A 19,926-nucleotide genomic window follows, 5' to 3' on the forward strand; every position below is an offset into this window, starting at 1 on the left:
GCAGGTTGATCGCAGCGCGCTGCTGTCTCTGTGTATCAATTCATTCACATCCCATTGAGAAAATTCTGACGAGCCCTCATTTTCCCTTTTATGGTAACAGAGGGCATCATAAAAGTTTGATTTTTTTTTTTCTTCTCTCGGGGTGTTTTACAACTCAGACGCGGCCCCGTCACCGCTGAAATATGTATCAGGAGCGGTGGAGCTGCGGTCTGTGCAAACTATTCGCCTTCCAGCAGGGCCAGCCTGACCAACACCTCTCCACAGACCAGGGCGGGGGGGCGGGGCCTCGGTGAGGCGGCTGGCATCCCATTGGCGGACGGTCGGTGTGGAGGACAGGAGAGAAAACTCCAGGAAAAGAGCCGGAGCCGCCTGACGCACGGTGTAACGGGACGAGGAGATCCTCCTGCGCGAAGAGGGAACTCTGTATGGACATGAGGATATTTTAAGGGGATAACTCGCCATTTCTGACAGGAAAGAAGGAATTTTAAGCGACAAAACGCGCTTCTGTCACTATTTCTAGCCAAAGGATATAATTTCACAGCAGTTTTTTTTCTTTTTTTCGGTCATTTGGACATGACTGCAGTTAGAGTTTGACTTTTATGGCGATGCGCATCGTCCGCTGAGGAGAGGAGGCGCGCAGAAGAAGCCCGCCAATGTTCACCTTGTGTCGGCGCTTCAAAGAGAGCTGCTGAGTTTAAACTTCGTCTGAGGGTCAGGACACACCGGCGTCATGGCAGAGCACGAGAGCCTGGAGTATGGGAAAGCCGACTTTGTGCTTCTGGACAACGTGTCCATGGAGGAGTTCATGGGCAACCTGAAACTCAGGTAAGAACGACCCCCCCCCCAGCAGCAGACCTGCGTAAAACCCACCGAACGCCTCGTGAGCTCACCTGGGGACAGGTGTAGCATCTTTCCGGTATCGCTGCAGTCATGTTTAGCATCTCAACAGGTGCTAAACAGCTTTGTGAAGCAACTTAAAATACATGAATGAACTGAAGTTTTCAACCAGCTCAACGTGTCGTGTGTGTGTGTCACCACACCTGCGTTTGATGTGTGAACTCTCGCGTGTTTTGGATTCCGCAACAGTAGCTCACTTGTATTGAGGTGGATGAGCAGCATTCATGTGATGTTTTCCTTTCGATCATGCCCATCTGAAAAATGCTGCACTGCTCCACCCAGGCAGCAGGTGATTACTACTCCACCTTCCCCTCCTCTCCTCCACCCCGCGGATAGGAGGAGACGGGTTTCTGTCAGCTGTGTTGTCAGTGTCAGGCATGCTTTTCGAATGAATAGACAGACAGAGCGTGTTGAGTAGACGTCACGCTTCAGCCTCCTCGCCTCCTCCTGCCGTCTGTAATGAAAGTGCAAACTGATCCCTGATGTCAGTGAGCTGCTCAGCAGGGCCTGGAGTCTGCGGACAAATCATAGTGCTGCACATGTCAAGAGGACACCAGGAGTTTAGCTCTGCACCAGGGGCAGACTGGTTATTGGCCCGGCTGATGATCATGTTGGTGAAGGTTCTCAGTCATCCGGGTCATGGTAATTCTAAGTAATTCTAAGTATGGAGGCGAATGGACTTGTTTCACCTCTCATCCAAGAGGCTTCCTCAGTTCTGACTAGCTGGAGGGGAGTTGCAGGCCTTTCACCTCTGTGTGGGAGTGTCCTTACATGGTCGTTAAGGCCCCACTCAACATGACTTCATGAGGTGTTGCTAGGGCCAGGTGTGAACGGTTGTTAAGCTGTCTGGGGAGATAACTCAGTACATAGATGGATTCTTTCACTCCTCTTTCAAACCTCATGTCTTTAAAAAAAAATGCTACGTAGGGTCTCACACAGCGTCCCGCCCACAATAATATCCGATCGGTAACACGTCACAATTAAACACCTGTAAACGCTGAATAATCTCAATCTGCACTAGTAACTAAATGTGTCAAAGAAAATGGAATTACTCAAGTAAAGTACTGTGCTATGTCGGTCTGTGCCTACTCTCTGCTGTAGAGACTTTGTTTTATCACACACACCTTGATGTCAGTAAGTGAAAGCTGTCTTGATCGTTGGTCTGTGACAGGTGATAACACCGTGTCTTATCGCATAACACATCAATAGTGGTGAAGGAAGAACTCAGATCTTTACTTAAGTGAAATTAGCACAATATAAATATACAGATTACAAATAAAAGTCCCAGATTTTAAACCTAATGTAAGTAAAGTATTCGCCAATTCTACCAAAAGTCAGAGTACAGAATAGGCCTGGCTGATGTGGCTGAAGTTTCTTATCGTTGATATCGTAATTCATGATTGTTTCTAATGACCTGGCCTATTTGTTTATATCATTTTAAAAGATCAGGCGTAAAAAAGGCCGAATTTAACCTCGTAGTTTGACTTTATCAGGGCACACAAGACCAAAATATTCTTGTCTACCACTGATCGCAGAATGGAATGGTTGTTAAATGTTTCTATGTTCAGTTTAGGTGGATTAAATTGAGTAAATCATGACTTTGGATCCGTTGATCCTCTGAGAGTAAGCCTCCTCCTCCTCATCTTCGTCCTACTGGTTGTAATTTCTACACTAGTGGTTGGCAAACTGCGTTCTCGAGCCAGTCCCGGTTCAGACTGCCAGTAATGACTCGTTGGATAAATATTTGGAGGCTTCTGAGGATGCAGGTTTCACTCGGTGGCTTGTATTCTGCACGGTTTCCCTTCTATGGCCGAGCAGATGGAAGTTATGTCCTCCGCAGGAACTTGTTGATTCCTTTCCTGCCATCTGGGTGATGAATGAGGGCAGTCTTGGCTCTGTGATTAATTTTTGACACTTGTAAATCTAATCCACTGTCTTTCTTCTGCCACTCGATAGATTGTGCCAGCGTTTCCACTGACTTTCCATTCACTTATCATGCATAATTTAGCTTCAAGCACATCTGCCATAGTCTGTTTACGTCATTAATTCACACATACACGCAGATAAAAGTCGTCGTGGCGGCAGAAAGGACGGTTGTGCATGAGATGTTCTTGGTTCTTGCAAAAAAAAAAAAGCGTTACGTATGCGTGGACGAGGTCTCAGTTGAGAGAGCAGTTCTGGTTTGCAGTGTTTTTGCAGCCATACTTTGCACATGACACAAGCCGCTGTGGTGTATACAGTAGCTCTGGCAGCCAGACGAGAAGACCTGAGAGCGACCAGACAGCAGCGGGCCTCATTCCCCCAGCTCGCTCACCATTTTCTGTCCGTTTGTTTTCCCTCCAGCCAGACAGCTCGGCCCGGAGATGGCGCGTGCAGATTGTTATTTGCAGAGGGTGTGACCGGCCAGGAGTGCTTCCTCTCCGCTCCCTTTCCCCCTGGTCATACATGCATGCATGAGTGTGTTTTGAGTGGGAGTGGACTGCTTGAAGGAGGGATCCAAAAGGGCATGAACCGTCTAATGGCCTCCATTTGTCCTGGTACGGTTCTGCAAAACAAGGAGGTCTGGAGCACATCTGCACATCTCTCCTGGGTGTATTTTACGCTGCGTGTGGGAGCTCAGCCTCGCAGTTAAACGCCCGGCATAATGAAAAAAAAAGGGCTTGCTGCTGCACACGAAAGGCTCAGCTCCAGGCTCGCTTAACAAAATTAATTTATTCAAATATCTAAGTACTGGGAGACTATCGTGTCTGTGCTTCATCAGGGTGCACATTTAGAAGCACATATTGTTTCCAGAACTTTTGGGCGCAGTAGTCACCGGTATTTATATGCTTCATGTCTTGACTGGCAGCAATGGAAACATGAAATTCAGGTGGACACACTAATGTTTGCACCTTTTTCAGGTGCGATGCTGTACGTGCTGAAATTCCAGATGTTGGTGTGTAATAGTTTTCCATCCCTGTCCGTTCAGGCAGCACTTGAACATCGCCGGGTTTGCGTTGAGTTTGAGAGAGACTGAAGGAAAAGATTGGGTTCCCTGTTTTCCGGCCCATTTTGGACATTGAATGTGACACGCCAGACAAAAACAGAAACATAATCTCCCGCAGGCAGCGGGCAACTTTTTTTGCTGGCTGAATAATCACCACTTCTCGAGGCAAACGTTTGATGTTTCCATCTTCTTAAATGTGAGAATTATGCCGCTCTTCCTCTCCTACGATACAGTGGATTGAATATCTTTGTGTTTTTGGATCGTTGCGCTGGCCATTTTTCATTGTTTCCAGATGTTTCCAAACAGATTAATTGTGAAAATAATCAGCAGAGTAAACAATAATGAAAATTATCATTTCTTTTCTGGTTTGTTTATGATGTCAAACGTGACACACCAGGATAAATAAACAGGAGGGGAAACTTCTCTACTGGCACTGAGAAAGCAGACATTTTTTATTTTAAATGTGGGTTTACCTGTGTTTAATAAAACTTTAATATTCATGCATATTTCAGTTTACAAATGGTATTAGTATCACTCTTGTTGCCTGAGTTTGACCCGCAACCAACTGAATTAAACTGCTGTGCAGGGGATTTCTACTTGAGTCATTAAATGCTCGCCATGTTGAGTAGGTAATTTTGGAAAAGATTGCTCGTTTCCCCCCTCGGCGCGGCAGGACGCGGCCGGTCAACGTTGACATTTACTTTGTTTGACTTGAGCTTGAACCGCGTGACCCGTTCCAGAGAGCCTCCCAGTTCTCTAAATAGAGCCCAGCAGATGCCCGGTCTCTTCACAGAGATGTCTGGGAGGATAAACCTTCATGCCAAATTCCTGGAAGGATCTTGGGAATTTTCGCCCGAACTGACCAGTCAGCAGATAAGACTGAAGAGCTGTGCGACGCAGCCCGCCGGAGCGACGACGTGTTTGTGTTGGAGAATCAACTGATGTGTGATTAAAAATGAGTCATGACGGGAAAATACAGCTGGTTACAGACCGGCGAGAATTATGGTATCAAAATACATGTTTGAAGGCTTTTTTTTGTTCCCTCCCTCTCTGAGCTGATGTGTACTTGATGCCACAAGTCAGGCGTGCTGAGGAGTTCCCCTGCAAATGATAGTGATTGAGCGCAAGAGCTCCTCGGCAACATGGACGTCATGAGGGGGCCTGGATGTAGATCTCTTACCTACATCTACCTTAAAAGATGAGATCTGGAGCGTCACGGCTTAATTGAAGTAGATGAGGATGTGTTTTCAAGCTTAAAAACACAACAGCACGAAAGAAATTAGAGGTGATCTGGCGGAAAACGAGTCTCTTGGAGCCCTGAGATCCTAAATGGATTTGAAGAGATGTTATTTAAAATCCTGATGTGCAGTCGAGCTTGTGCGCTTCAGACGGGATGCACGATAACGCTTAGTCATCTTTGCATAGCTGCTACGATGAGGGTCCGGGTTAAAAAGGGGCGTAAATAACGTCTCTTAAAATCAGTTTGGGATCTCGGGGCTTCTAGAGAATTGGATTGTACCCAACAAACTGTTCAGTGCCATTTTTTTTTCAGGTTTTATTCCTGCTTTGAAACAAGTCCCCATCTACTTCAGTTGTTTAGGAGGATGCTGCGATGCTGTTTTGCATAGAGATGAGTAGATAGTAAGGGAATTTACATTTTTAGGCAAACTGTTCCTTATCTTTCAATTTGATAACTATGAAGTATAAGCATCTTTTTGTCCATTAAAATCTCCTTTATTTTGCCGCATGTTAGGCAACAAATGCACCAGTACTGATGTATCTGTAACAGGCTTGCATGATATGAGGAAAATCTGCGATGTGCGATAACACTGTTTAATATTGTGATGACGATATAACTTGCAATAAATAAACAAATATTGAAGTTTGCATATTATTAACTATACAGTTAATGATGGCTAACGTTAGTTTTGAATTGTTCGTTGAGGTCTTTATGGTTGTATTGCAGCTGGAGATGGAGGTTGGTTGTGTTTCCTCTAGAAGTTGCAACAACTGCTCGGCATGTTTTACACCTGTACCTGTGTTTGTGAACACGTCGTCTCTCCTGAATCCAAAATAAGCCCATATAGCAGAAGTGCTGTTTCTCTTCCCCACAAGGTCTTCGTCGACCACGTTTTCATGGCTTTTCTCTCCTCCCTCGGACATCATAACCAGGCAATCGCCACCAAACTGATGCCGATTTATTATGTCATGGTAGCTAACGGCTAGCTGAGGGCTTCATCTGATTGGCCCTTGTATCCAGGGCTCCGTCCGATAGGCTAAATATGGCGTGCTCATGGTGCGTGCATGGCGCATGTAAACAAAAAGATTTTCCGTATTCATCGCGTGTCAGGCAGTCTTTTGCGATGTGTTTATTGCACATGTCGCTATGACGATGAAAATTCAATTTACCGGGCAGCCCTAATCTGTAATAGGTCAGTATATCGGCTCTGCTGACAGCAGTGATCCAAAGCTCAAACACTCTGATGACGCTGTGAGCTCAGACTACTGTATGTGTGTGTGTGTGTGTATCCCAGCAGCCAGGCATGATTTTACTGCAGCTGAATGTCTTTATAAGGCAGCATTGTTTTGTGTGCCCCTCTGGAATCCAGGAAAAAAACATTCCTGCACAAACTGCTTTGTGTTTTTTCCAAATAATTACAGAAGGATTTAAAAAAAAAAAATAATTCTTCCTCCACATTCCAGATCACAAAGCATATAAGCTCTCCTCGATGTAAACTTTAGATCTTTATCTGTTTTTCTGCTGGTGAATGAAAACTGTTGGAGACAAACTTGACAGGGGTTTCTGAGCTCCACAGGACTGGATGTTTGTTTTAATCATGCGGGAGTACATGACGGGCGGGGCTTATATCCCGTAGCAAAACACTATCAGAGCCCCAAATATGTGCGCTGTTTGAACGTCAGCTTTGCCCAGATGTGGTATGCACCGCTATCTGGTACAAAGATGTTACAGCACGGAGAGAGGACTCTCAGCTCTTTGTGTTTTTCCAGCGGGATGTAAGATTTGATCTCCGTCCGAATGAGTCCAAACGTCGTGCCAAAAAACTCCTGAAAGCTCCCGTTTGTTTGACATTATAAACTGCTCCGAGTGATTTGACCTCTGAACCCGTCTATGTGGAGTTAAAGAGGACTTGGAACAGGAAGACTCTAATAATATAGAGCAGGCCAGCGAGGCAGGAAAGCTGGCATTTCGCCCCCCCCCCTCGCCTTTGCTCCTCACATTTCATTGTTTCCTGCAGCCCCTCTCCGTAGGTTAGCCGGGGAGATCCAGCGCGCGGACGGATTCAAAACCTGTGTGGACTTTATTCACACATGCTCTCTGGTGTTACATAACCCACAGCGTGAAACCTTTTTTGAAGTGAAAGTTGTCAGTCTATTTCGGGTGTTTCCTGGTTTTCCGCTGTGAAATTTGCTTGGTAAATTATTTTCATGTGCTGCTGACTGAACAATGGTTCTTCTGTGCTAACTGCTGGTAGCTGCAGGTAGATGTGGAGGAGGAGGAGGAGGAGGAGGAGGAGGAGGAGGAGGAGAGGTGTGGCAGAGAAAAGAGAGGAAAGCATACTCTTTCTCTCTCGTCTCCTGCAGAATAAACAGAGGGATCAAAGTGCCCACGTGGCTCAGGTAGAGTAAGGCTCGCCGGGGAGAGAAGCCCGAAAGTCAAAGGTCAGACTTTGTACACGGTTGAGTAAATAAGCCTGAACTTTCTATTCAGCGAAAGCAAAGTCGATACTGACGACATGTTTTATGCCCCAACAAGTGTTTATACGTCTGTAAAAGTATGAAAGTATTAATCCTCGTTAAGTATTAAAAGTGTTGGACGTATCGACGCTTTTATAGCCCGGGGTCCTTTGTTCGCTCGGCGCTCATAAAGTCAAAGTCCACGTGCAAAACACACAGCTCTGGCCGACGTGTTCAGACTCTGCTGCACAGATGAAAAAACGGGTGAATCTGTGCAGCAAATGCCTCCTAAGAATATTTAATCCCAACCCGCTTATTAAAGTTTTTTCCTCTTAGCGGTGGTCGGAGACCGGAGGAGAAATATTTATAGATGAATGCTAAGATAGAAAAAGCGTTCCCCAGTTCACTTCCTGCTCATTTGCCCAGTAGCTCTTTGCCTGAAGCGGCAGCAGCAGCAGCAGCAGCGAGGGAGTGCGATGTCATTTACAATCACGGGCTTGAAGATACAGGATCTGAGGCAGATGGTCAGCCAGTTGAGCTCATAAAACATACGTCTTTTATGCTGTAGTAGTCAGAACTTCATAAAAAAACTCCTCATGAGAGTAATACTTCATCAGACTCACATTCCCAGGAGATTTTTTGCGCTCTGGTCATGAAGAGAGTCTCCTTTTTTAAAAAGTGCCTCGTAGGCCTGCTGCTCCCCCTGCAACCCAGCAGCGAAAAGTCCAGTCTCGCCACAAGAATTTCCATACGACCGTCTGTAATCTGAAACACATTACCATCCTTACATAAACAGGGGCTGTGCTCGTGGAGCTTTATTCCCCCTCTAAAATAAGTTCACCAGCTCCCAGAGACGTCTCATTTGTGGGACTGCCTGGAGTTGGCGGGCGGGTTCGGGAGCAGGACGCCGCTCAGAACGAGCTCTCACCAGCTCATGTTCTGTTTTTAGTGTCATAGTTTCTTTGCCATTTCATTTGACCCACTGCCTTTCACAGATTTGTCTTTTAATTCCGTTGCTCTAATACAAGGTGATATGTTCTATGCATGCTTCATCACTGATATTTTAAGTTACAGCAGGATGACATGAGTATGAAGTGCTGACCAGAGCAGCGATAAGTCGATTAGCCACCAGCTTTTTTGATAGTAATCGATTAATCGTTTCAGTCATTTTCAAGCCAAAATGTTAAATATTTGTTGTTTCTAGCTCCTTAAATGTGAGTATGTGCTGCTTTTCTTTGTCTTTTATGACAGTAAATGAAGAGTTTTGGAGTTTTGGACCGTTGGTTGGACAAAAAAAGCATTTAAAAGCAAACACTTCGGGCTCTGGGACGTTGTGACGAGCATCTTTGACATTTTTTGACATTTTATAGACGGTTAATCCATTAATCTTGCAAATAATTGACAGAAATAATCTTAATTGCACCCATTATTATTGAATGATTAGTCAATGATTAAAAGGACTTTAGTTGCAGCCCTATTGTGTTTGTAGCATCAAAAATCTAAAGTATGTTTTAATTATTGGAAATTGGCATTGACTGCTTGTTCAGGTTAATATTTACTTTTTATGGCACCGTGCCACTTGAATGCGATGTCTAAGGGAATTTTTAACTGCAGTTCTTCTGATTTCAAATATAACTTTTCTAGAAGAAGTTTCAAAGTTCATTACTGACCTCAGAAACAATATTTCGGTCCTTCCAACACTGTCTGAAGATCGCTGAAGGGACTTAAATGTGCATTAGCTAGTGGAGGTAAATAATCCAGCCCTGTGTGTGTGCATGTGTGTGTGTGTGAAGTGATGTGGCGCTGGCTGTGAAAGTGAGTAGGCTGTTCCACCCCACCGCGGCTCGGGGCACGACTCCAACAGGTGGACGAGAGAGAACAAAACAACACTGAGGGGAAGCAGAGAATGACATCACAGCCACCTGGGACACACAGGCGTACACACAAAGGAACGACCCGCCCACACACAAACACACACACACGGTGCATCATCACCGTCTGACTCACACGCATCATTAGGGATTCCCCAACACGACGACCACGCAGGCCGATTCCTGAAAGAGTTCACGCTTGTTACTTTGGTGAATGAGGCTCAGAGAGAAGATAAGAGCGACGCATGAATGCATCGTGTGTGTGTGTGTGTGTGTGTGTGTGTGTGTGTGTGTGTGTGTGTGTGTGTGTGTGTGTGTGTGTGTGTGTGTGTGTGTGTGTGTGTGTGTGTGTGTGTGTGTGTGTGTGTGTGTGTGTGGGCCGCTGAGGGAGGCTTCTTGGAAGTTGTGTCTGGGGGTAATGTTGCAGACAGAGGATGTGGCTGGTTGTTAAATCATGAGGCAGACAGCTTTAATGTGACACCTAACAGCATTTAAAACCTTCTCGTGAGACAGAAACAATGGAAGGGGTGAAAATTATTATCGCTTCAAATTCCAGGATATTAAAAAAATCATGACGAGCTAAGTTCATACGATACGTAACCGCTTAGAAGCACAGCGTTCATTTTCTGCTGCCGGAGAACACAGAAAATACAAAAGACGTACTGCGATGATGTCGCGAAGCAGCGCGGCATCATGGGAGTTGTGGTCTTCATTGTTAAACGGACGCTATTGCTGATGAAGATCTACCCAAGGTGACTCAGGCAGAAGTGTTCACACAGATGAGGTGATGTTTTATTCACGCTACGTTTAGTCACGTTCACCGACCCTCTCATGTGTCCTTCACCTTGAGTAAACTACATCTCTCTGGGGCTGAACATTATTGGAAACACTGAGGATAATGTAGGTACGCAACTCAACAAAATGTACAACATGGAGACATTTTCATGCATGAAAGTTGCACGATATATACGTCAAACTACAACACTTCTTGGGGCATTTTGTCAAGTGTCTGCAAGTTGTTGCAGTAAGTTCCACTCTGAAATAAAAATCCAAAAGATGAATATAAATGTGTGCATCAGAATTTCTTTCCATCATCCCTCCTCCCAAGTTTATTTCAAGATGATTTAATTGCCTTGTCCGACCGTACTGGCATAAAAATACTCACAAATGAGATGCTGCTGCTCAAAAGAACAGTTTATAATAAGAAAAGGATAAAACATTTGCAGCGTGTCGTGTTTCTCACGACTCCTACGCTAACATAATGTTTTTTCTTACTTTTGAATACCGGACTTTATTTTTATATCATTGTTTTGGTACTTTTACCTCCAGTAAATGTTTCCAGTAAACCGTTTTTGCTCTCTATAATCCCATTGTTTCTGTCCCGGCCCATATTTCCCTCCCGCTGCCTCTTCTCTTGTTATTCTTTGTCCGTCTGCCTGTTTTTATGCTCTTCTCTGCCCTTCTTTTAGCCCTGATAGAAATCATAGTGCCTTCCTGAAATAGCATGTTGAGTAATGTCTGGTTTCTCTTGGATGGGTTCATTTTTCTTCTCTTCCCTTTCTGTTTCTCTAAATCCATCCAGTCATCCCTTTTTCATTTCCAAGCCCACTGTGATTTTTTTTTTTTTTTACATCAGCCGCTGCCGGGCCAGTGTGTTAAAGCATAAACAGGTTCTGCATCAGGCGGGCAGCCAGGTCCAAAAAAAAAACCCCACCACCACTGCTCCCTTAATTTCTCCTGCTTTTCACCAGAGAGCCCGTTTATTGAATCCCGTGTTACGGTAACAGCCTGGTGTGTGTGTGTGTGTGTGTGTGTGTGTGTGTGTGTGTGTGTGTGTGTGTGTGTGTGTGTGTGTGTGTGTAGTGTGTGTGTGTGTGTGTGTGTATAAAGGGGGGGGGGTGTGGTGCATGGCTGTGATCCCAGTCAGCAAAGAAAGGAGGGTCAGCCACCTGATCTGCAGCCAGGCTGTTTACACATGGCTCCCATTTCCCCTAAGTATCCGGACCTGCCAGCCTCATGGGAACATCCTGTAGTGTGAGTGTGAGGAACACAGGCTCTCTGGTGCTATTAAAGCATGAACTTATGACTTTGTCCTTGCGTGTTCATGTCGTGCTGTTGCTACAACGTGAAAACAGTTGTTTTTTCCGGCAGAGCGCGTACAGGAAAGATGGTGAGCGAAGCTAAATCATCGCCTGTCTCGGGAAGTCAACATCCACTTGAACTAAACTAGGTTAAACACATCCGGGTCGATCTGTATGGATTAGATGCAGAGGTCAAGTTGATATTGATCTCCTTATCACGGAGTTGTTACTGTGGAATCTGACCTCGGACAGATTTGAAAAAAAAAGGGGTTTTCTCAAATAAAAGCAGGAGAACTGCTGCTGTAAACTAGTGTAGATGTGAAGTTGTGTTATGAACAAGATGACTCTGCAAATCTTCTTCTCCAGATGAAAGAAAACAAGTTTGTTTGGTGCAGACCTCAACATTCCCACTTATCGGGAATCATATTGCAAATGTAAAATCAGTCAAAATATGTACATCAGCTCTAATATAGAACCCAATCTGTACTGATAATTATTCTATGATAACTGTTGAGAGCATGACCAATAATTAGCCCTCTACAGTCATGTTTTAAACAAAAAAGTCAAACATTTGTGAGTTCCAGCTTCTTGAATTTGTGGATTTAAGCATTTTCTTTGTCATTTAAATGAAAAGTTTGGGACTTTTTAGACTGTTGGTTGGTCAAAAGAAGCAAATGGAAGACGTCACAAGTTGTGATGAGCATTTATCCCATTTTTGTGACATGGAGAACAATTAATCTTGGAAATAATCTGTCAGATAATCAACATAGTCCTTAGTGGCTGCTGTGATTGCTGGTGACGGACTCTGCAGTTTCCACGCTGGATTCAAATGATGCGTCCGTGCGCGAGGGATTCACAGGGAACTAAGTTTGCATGCACTGACTGAAGTTCAGAGGACGAGAGCTGGCTCATATGATGTAATCTGTCGTTGCTTTGTTGCAGCCCGGGTTGTAAACGGTATCACATGTTGATGGTCCAATAACCATCTCAGAGAATATCACACTTTTTTAGATTGTCAGGGTAATACACAATATTATTATTGTCAGTCAAATTTACTCTTAAAGGAATGAAAGCAGAAGGTTTTTTGGTTGCTACAACCGAAATTTACTCTCAGCCAGACGCGGCGTCATTAAAGCTTTAAATAAACCTTTAGTCATTAAATAATAGAAGATTTACTCGTGCCTGTGTCATCTGGAGATAAAAAGATGATGTAATGGTCAGATAACATTGTGTGATACGATTGTATCTGTGTTACATCACTGTATTATTTTGGTTTGTGACACATCTTTGTGGCGAACCTCTTGAAACGCACTATTGAGGATTTATAAACGCCTTGTGTGAGGGTCTTACGTAATGCGTCTCCCTGCTCCAGCCTCAGTGCCGGCCAGCTGTGTTGGTAGCAGGGAAACTACCTCTTCTGATTCTGGGAGAAGATTGATGTCGGGCCCGAGGGAGGGCTGGATGTGTTATGTGTCGACGGGCTGCGTCTCCTGCAGACAGTCTAGGCGCTGCTGTGTAGCACTAAGCAAGCTTTACAAAGGAGCGGAAAATCCCCTAATGCAGAGCCCAGATGTCTGACGGCTGCAGACCGTGAAGGAGGCCTCTGTCACTCTGTACATGAAAGAGTGCAGCGGAGGAGAGGAAGGTGGAGTAGAGCGACACTTGACTCATTTCTGGTGGATCTCCAGGAATGAAAACTACCCCGATATGTCCGAGACAAAAGCCCCGCTCTGATGTTCAGTCTGAACTTCAGTCCTGCAGCGCTGTGGACCTTTATTAGCCTCTGAGGAGTAATAGCTGTTATACAGAGGTGATAAATGGACGGCTGTGCACCACATAATACACAACAATTTGGTTTAGACAATAATCAACAATCTTCCTAACTGCCTCCAGCAGCAGTTTGTCGCAGCTGCTTCCACTCAACAGGTCAAACTGCGGCTCAACGGTGAGCTTCCACAACAGTTTGTGTTCGGTCCTTTTCCTGTTTCAGCGTGGCAGTGACAACACGACAAACGAGACGTGAAACTCCTGCGAGCTGACCCGCAGACAGCCGCGACCTCAACCCCCGTTAGTGACAACGCCTTGTGGCTGGATGGGAGCAGATCCCTGCAGCCAGGTTTTTCCAGAAAATCTGGTGGAAAAAAAAAACCTGAAACCAGACGAGTGGAGGCGGTTACAGCAGCAGATGGAGGCTCCTGGTTCTTGAAAGAGATGTCTGGCTTTGCCAAAGTATAGTCCTTTATAGATTAGCAGATTGTTTTGAAATGCTAGAAGGTGGATTCTGCATCGTTTCAGTCATTATACACCCTAAACCTCTCACCATGGCTGACTGCACAGCTTGCCCATGACCTCCGACACAAAATGAAGTTAAATTGGATGTATGGAAATGTATTCAGCACCTCCAGTTTGCTCTCTCAATATTCTTTCTGAAGAGAAACGTAAGGTCAAGTGATTAAAGTGTCTTTTAGTGCCATTTTTAAGAGTTTTAAGCATAATTTGATGATTATTGAGAGCAAGGAAATGAGCCATCAGTTAGATGTTCTGTTTGCTTTGGCTCTGTCGATCCCGGCGTCTTGACTTTGCTCTGAAGTATTCGATAACCCCCTCAGAGACTGCCTCAGACCAGATTTGACATGATTGTTGAGAAGTGATGCTGGATTTACCGTTGTAGCTGTTGTCTTCCTCTCGTCCCGTCGAGAGCTGTCATCGCTTATCATCGCATCCATCTGCCAGACTTTTAGCTCTCTCATCCTCCGCTGAGTTTATTCGCCATGAATGACAATGAGCTCGTCGTGATCCCTTGAAACAGCAGAGGGTAGTGAATGATGAGATGTGTCCAGGGAGAAATGGATTATTCTGAGGCGTGGTGGTGCAGAAGGTAAAGGGTTCGAATCCCAGCTGGAGCGGGGCCTTTCTGTGTGGAGCGTATTCTGGTGGGTTTCCTCCAGTTGCTCCGGTTTCCCCTTCCCCCAGTTGGGTTGGGTTAATTCTCCAGTCAGTGGCCTTGACCCAGGCACTGGCTAAGACCTGGACTTGGTTCCAGGATGCTGCACATTGGCTGCTCGCTGCTCCTCCGAGATAATGTAGGTAAAATGCAGAGAACTACTTTATTTACATTTACAACATTAAACTTGACATTCCAGTCTTGCAGATAAGGTGAATAATAGGGGTGGGTATTGGCAAGAACCTACTTTGGTCACGATACGATACGTATCACGATATCACGATATTACGATATAAATAAAGATGAAAACACAAGTACCTGTATATGTACATCAGATGATATTGATCAGAGGACAAATTGAGTCAAAACTATTTCATTCAAAACAGCCTCTCCATTTTTATTAATTCCCATGAAATTTCCGGGCAGTAATATTCTCTTTGTCCAGCTTGTTGTTCTTGCTATCTCTCTTAACTTTGAAGCCAAAGTGCTTCCAAACGTCAACTTTAAATTGCGGAGGCGTTGTTAACTTGCCATCCATTTTGCAAAGACCTCAGCCACTCTCTCTACTACAGAAATACACCCGCCGCACAGCAGAGTCGCTCTTCGGCGATATATCGATATTTGGATTTGAAAAATCGATATTGTATTGGGCGGCAAAGTATCGCGATATATTGCCGTATCGATATTTTTGCCCACCCCTAGTGAATAATAGCACAGTTCCTGCAGCTTTATAAGAATTATAGAGTGCTTTGTTATTGTTTTTGTCAATAAAATATCAGCAAATTGTGTAAAAACTTGTTTTATAATAACCCTGAGCCATAAGCAGTGTCCTAAAGATGACTTGTTTAATCCGACAAACAGCCCAAAACCCAAAGATATTCACTCTATTATCATATAAGGCAAATAAAAACGTCCCTTATGAGAAGCTGGAACCACCAGATGTTTGGCACGTCAGCTTGAAAATTGATTAAAACACTAATTTAATCACCAACCGACCGACTAATCGCTGCAGCTCCGAATTCGTCTCCTGAATCTGTCATCAGCTTTGCGTTACAAGCATTTAAAGAAAGGACAGAACGGACTCCCGTCGCACGGATTAGATGGAAAAATAAGAAAAGAAAAAACAACTTTTGAAAGACGAGATGTTCCTTAACGCAGCAGCCGCGGAGGATAAGCCCCCTGAAGCATACTGCTATTAGTCTAAACAAGAGCTGTGATGGTAATGAACCCTGAGAGATAAAAAAAAGTGGAACAGACACAGATTATCTGCCTTCATAATTCCTAGAACGACCCCAGAGTTCAAACACATCACGATGGCGACACGTGCCGGCTCAGCTCGCCGCCAATATGGGCCACGGAGTGAACCAGAACAGTCCAATATAGGACACAGATTTAAATCAAGACTTTTATGGCGTGAACACATAAAGGTGTATTTAACTGTGGATAAACTTTCTCAGCTGCCTTGAAATTCTGCCTTTTTTATATAAGGTAATAAGTATAATCATATCAAAGTGTGATAATAACACCAGTGTGTTCAGCCTCAGGGGTTAAAGATGTTCAGGGTCTCGTTCTCACGTCATTATTTTAATCCCATTCACGTCTTAATTCTCCTCTCAGACGTTTTCTCTGTGCGTGTGGAAAGCAGGGGAGGGGCTGCTGGTGAGAAAATGTCATAAATCGGTGGCGCTCCTCCTTAAAGTTAACCATTAAATAGACCCACCCAAACAAGATTGGAGACAGCGGTTGTGCTCGGCTTCCTCTCTGTAATTCACATCTGAGGGGGAGTGTGTGTGTGAGTGTGTGTGTGTGTGTGTGTGTGTGTACATGCTGTAGGTACGTACGTCAGCGTGTTTGTGGCGTTAGGGTTTCCTCTGGTATTTCGCAGGCAGACACAGTTCCTCGGTAGAGTGACAAACATTTGGTCGCCGGTCTGCTTTTGTTTTCGTGTGAGGAAAAAATCTTTGAAGTCCGTTTTTTTTTTTTTTTTTTATATCTCTGCACAGCTGTCAGCATCTGGTTTTATGAGCGTCAGAGTCCCAGCGGGACCACAGAACCAGCTCCTCGTCTGGGTAGCTACCCAAGACTCGCTACGCTACGCTAACAGTAGCTCACCGACCTGCAGGAGCGCCGGTAGTTTGTGGATGCTGAGTGAGGGAGAGCAGCGAGGATGCTTTTTATGTGAGCGACGAAGAAACACTTTTTTCACACTGACGCCAACACAAAAGAAAGAAGAGCCGGATAAACTTTGTGCTTCACTAACACACCGGGTTATAGTTTAGTTCTATCAGTCCCAGTTTCATCCTTTTGAAACTTATTAAAACAGGATCCCGATAACGTGCTGGAAAACAGATCACAGTTCAGTGCCAGGTGTAAATGTGATCCTAGTGGCTCTGAGGCACTTAAAGAAGCGGTCGCAGATCCCGTAGAATAAAAAAGGTTCATCTTTAAATGCCGTGGAAAGCATGAAACGGGATGATTGATGTTTGTTGCTACAAAGCTCTTTCAGAAAGTCTTTAATTCAGGTGGGTCTGATCTTAAGCTGTGAAAGAACCCCCCCAGACATTTACACCCTGAAATAAAATTAAAGATTTTTACCTTTTATGAGGGTACCAGGAGCAAAATAGTGATCAATACTGTGCTTGATTTTATGTCTGTTTCTAACTTTTAACACCCAGAAAGAAACCCAGAGGAGAAACAGACATTTTAAAGTCATTTCCCGTCAAATATCTTCAACTTCAAACCATCAACCTGCGTTTTTCTGTCTGGTGTTTCGGTGTATTTGATGTTGTTCCTCCACTAAAGCTGCAGTTAAACATTTCACTGACCAGGAAACTCCTGGAAAAGTTTGATGAATATCACGAAAATGAGCCTTCGTCATGAAATTCTTCTCCGCAGTCTGATAACGGCACATCCCTGAGGTGGAGTCTGCGCATGAATCATCAGATTTCTCGCAATTAACGATCCGTGCATGCACGTATGATCTTCCTCCCTCCCTCTCTTCGCCCTCCTCGCTCTGCCCGCCTGTCTCTCATTTCCTGGCAGCTCTTGGGAGGGGTCCTCTTTTTTTTTTTTTTTTTGTTGGAGAGGGATCACACGGCTGCAGGTCAGACCCGTTTAGACTCACTTCCCTTCACAGCTGGACGGACAGAAAGATGAAGGCTGAATGGAAGATGAATGTAGCAAGGGAGGATTCATGGATCATCAACCCTCCCGTCCAGTTTTTATGCGCTTTCAAACTCGTATCTCAACCTGTATCCATCTTTCCATCCCGTGGCCTCAGAAACAAACAAGACAGATGCCCGTGTTACCAATTACAAATCTCATTCCGCCTTCACGCAACTATAAATAGCATTTCTAGGAGACTATTACGACCCATAAGGTTCTCTAATCTCTGTCCTGTGTGTCCATTTAAATCCTCCTAGATGAGAGTGGAACAGATGGATCAGCTGCAGCTCCGCCGACACACTCCAGCTGATTGATTTCTCTTCTCTTCTCTTCTCCTCTCTTCTCTGATGGTTTTGCGTAGCTGTGATTGCGGTTTGTTTGTCCAGCGTGTCGTGTTTTGTTAGTGCCACACTGACACTCCCTTTTACGAAAACATTTACTCAGATATCTCCTCTGACGTGCGTGCAATGATTTTGCCTCAATCTGGCTCGTTGTACAAACTGATTTTTGCAGTTTTGCTCGTCCGTCAGTAAGTGCAATCTCTTGTGTTAATACAGTTGTTGCAACAGCTGTATTTATTGCTCTTGTGTCACGCCACATCTGATAGCTGTTATCTTCAGCAGCTGCTTAGATATCAGTCAAGTTAAGAGTCGGACCTCGAGTGAGTTTCGAGACAGTCTCTGTTTTTATTATGTTAGAATGCAGCTTTGTAAGCCTGACATATGAAACTTATCATCATTATTAATCATTTATTGGAAGTATTCAAACCCAGACGGTGATAAAAACCTGGCACAAGCGACAAGAATGTGTGCTGCACTGGCTGATGGAAGGATTAAATGTCTTTTTTTCACATTATATGTCATTTAAAATACCGAAACAACAATATACAGACGGGAATCAAGTTCCTCAGTCAGGTGCTGGTTCAGCTCATCCCTCCAGAACATCTTGGCACAGGTTTACGTATGACTCACGTCGTTTTAATCACACTCATCAAACCAGCTTCCCTTATCTAATCAGGGCTTTCCTTCACTTTGTCACCCGTCTTTGTATCAGGATTTACAAACACTCCCCTGGAAATCTGATATAGAATTAATCTAGAGATAAATCCCGGTGATGGTTCTGTCTGTTTCTGGTAGACACATTGAATTAAATACCCTAATACATCAGGATGTTTCATAAGCCAGTTCCCAGACGCCTGAATCACTGTCGGCATCACACTGATGTAAAAAACATAATGTCACTCTGATGATTCCATAAATCACCGCTACTTATGATTTATAGCATTTAACACAGAGGTAGCTGGAGTTTGAGAATATCAGCTTAGTATAAAATGTCCTCACATCAATCAATATACGTGGAATGTATTATGAACTATTGCATTTCTGACCCGTCTCAGTGCACACACAGCCTCTTTGGAATCAGCTCAGCGTCCAACATGGAAACTACCTGTGGCTGTTGTCATCATGTATATCAGACCTCGTCTTTCTACCCAGCTGGGACTCCAGACACGCCCCTCCCATCGTGTAAGCCATTGTGGACAATCCTCCAGGAGCTGTTGTACGTGTGCGTTAAGTGGGCAGCTCGCTGCGTCGGCCCGTGTAGGGGGAGACGCAGGACAGTCTCAGACAAAGACCTCCGATTGACGTCGGAACAATGGAGCGGGCACACAGCGGCCTCCTGACCGAGGGGGGGGCGACGGGACGGCACAATGGGTCTTTTTCTGCAGAAGAGCCAACATGTTAGCTTAGCGGTCCAGAGGAAACATAGCCACCCTGCTCGGTGTTTCTAATCTGTCCTCCTGATTGTAGTTTGGCTTCACAGTCAAGTTAAAGTTAAGCACATAGTGATTGCAATAGTTCTTTCCAGTGTAAATAAAGATTGTGATTTAAAGATGATCATACGGTGACGATGGTAAATGCATGCTCCAGAGATTAGATCTTTGTATTTATCAGGAGGTCTTCTAGCGTTTCCATGTATTTTCTTTTAATTTGCAACAAGTTTGATTTCTTTTGTCTGTAATTGTAATCAGGTGCATCATTCCTCCAGTTCCAGATCCCTTTAAAACATTCTTCCAATGAAAGTGATACGGGGATAAAATTCACAGTCTTCACTCTGTGTGAAATGTATAAAAGTACAAAAAAAAAGTGAAGGTAATGTGTTCAATCTGAATCAAAAGATCCGAACAATTAATGCAGACATAAAACCTGCGGAGACGACAAAAATCGATGTGACTCTCAGAAATAAATGCAAACAGACTTTCTAAAAATGAGCTCTAAGAGAATGTGA

At 44.4% G+C, this 19,926-nt stretch overlaps 1 protein-coding gene across 1 annotated transcript in view; it reads left to right on the forward strand.

The window, feature by feature from the left end:
* Nucleotides 1-326: 326 nt before the first annotated feature.
* myo1d (myosin 1D) overlaps nucleotides 327-19,926 on the forward strand; it is a 109,368-nt gene continuing 89,768 nt past the window's right edge. The window contains exon 1 of the mRNA XM_030400612.1: nucleotides 327-825. Coding sequence (XP_030256472.1) covers nucleotides 731-825 — 95 coding nt within the window. The 5' untranslated portion in view covers nucleotides 327-730. The remainder of the gene's footprint in view (nucleotides 826-19,926) is intronic.

The sequence above is a fragment of the Sparus aurata genome, chromosome 20, assembly GCF_900880675.1.
Source record: "Sparus aurata chromosome 20, fSpaAur1.1, whole genome shotgun sequence".
NCBI lineage: Eukaryota > Metazoa > Chordata > Actinopteri > Spariformes > Sparidae > Sparus > Sparus aurata.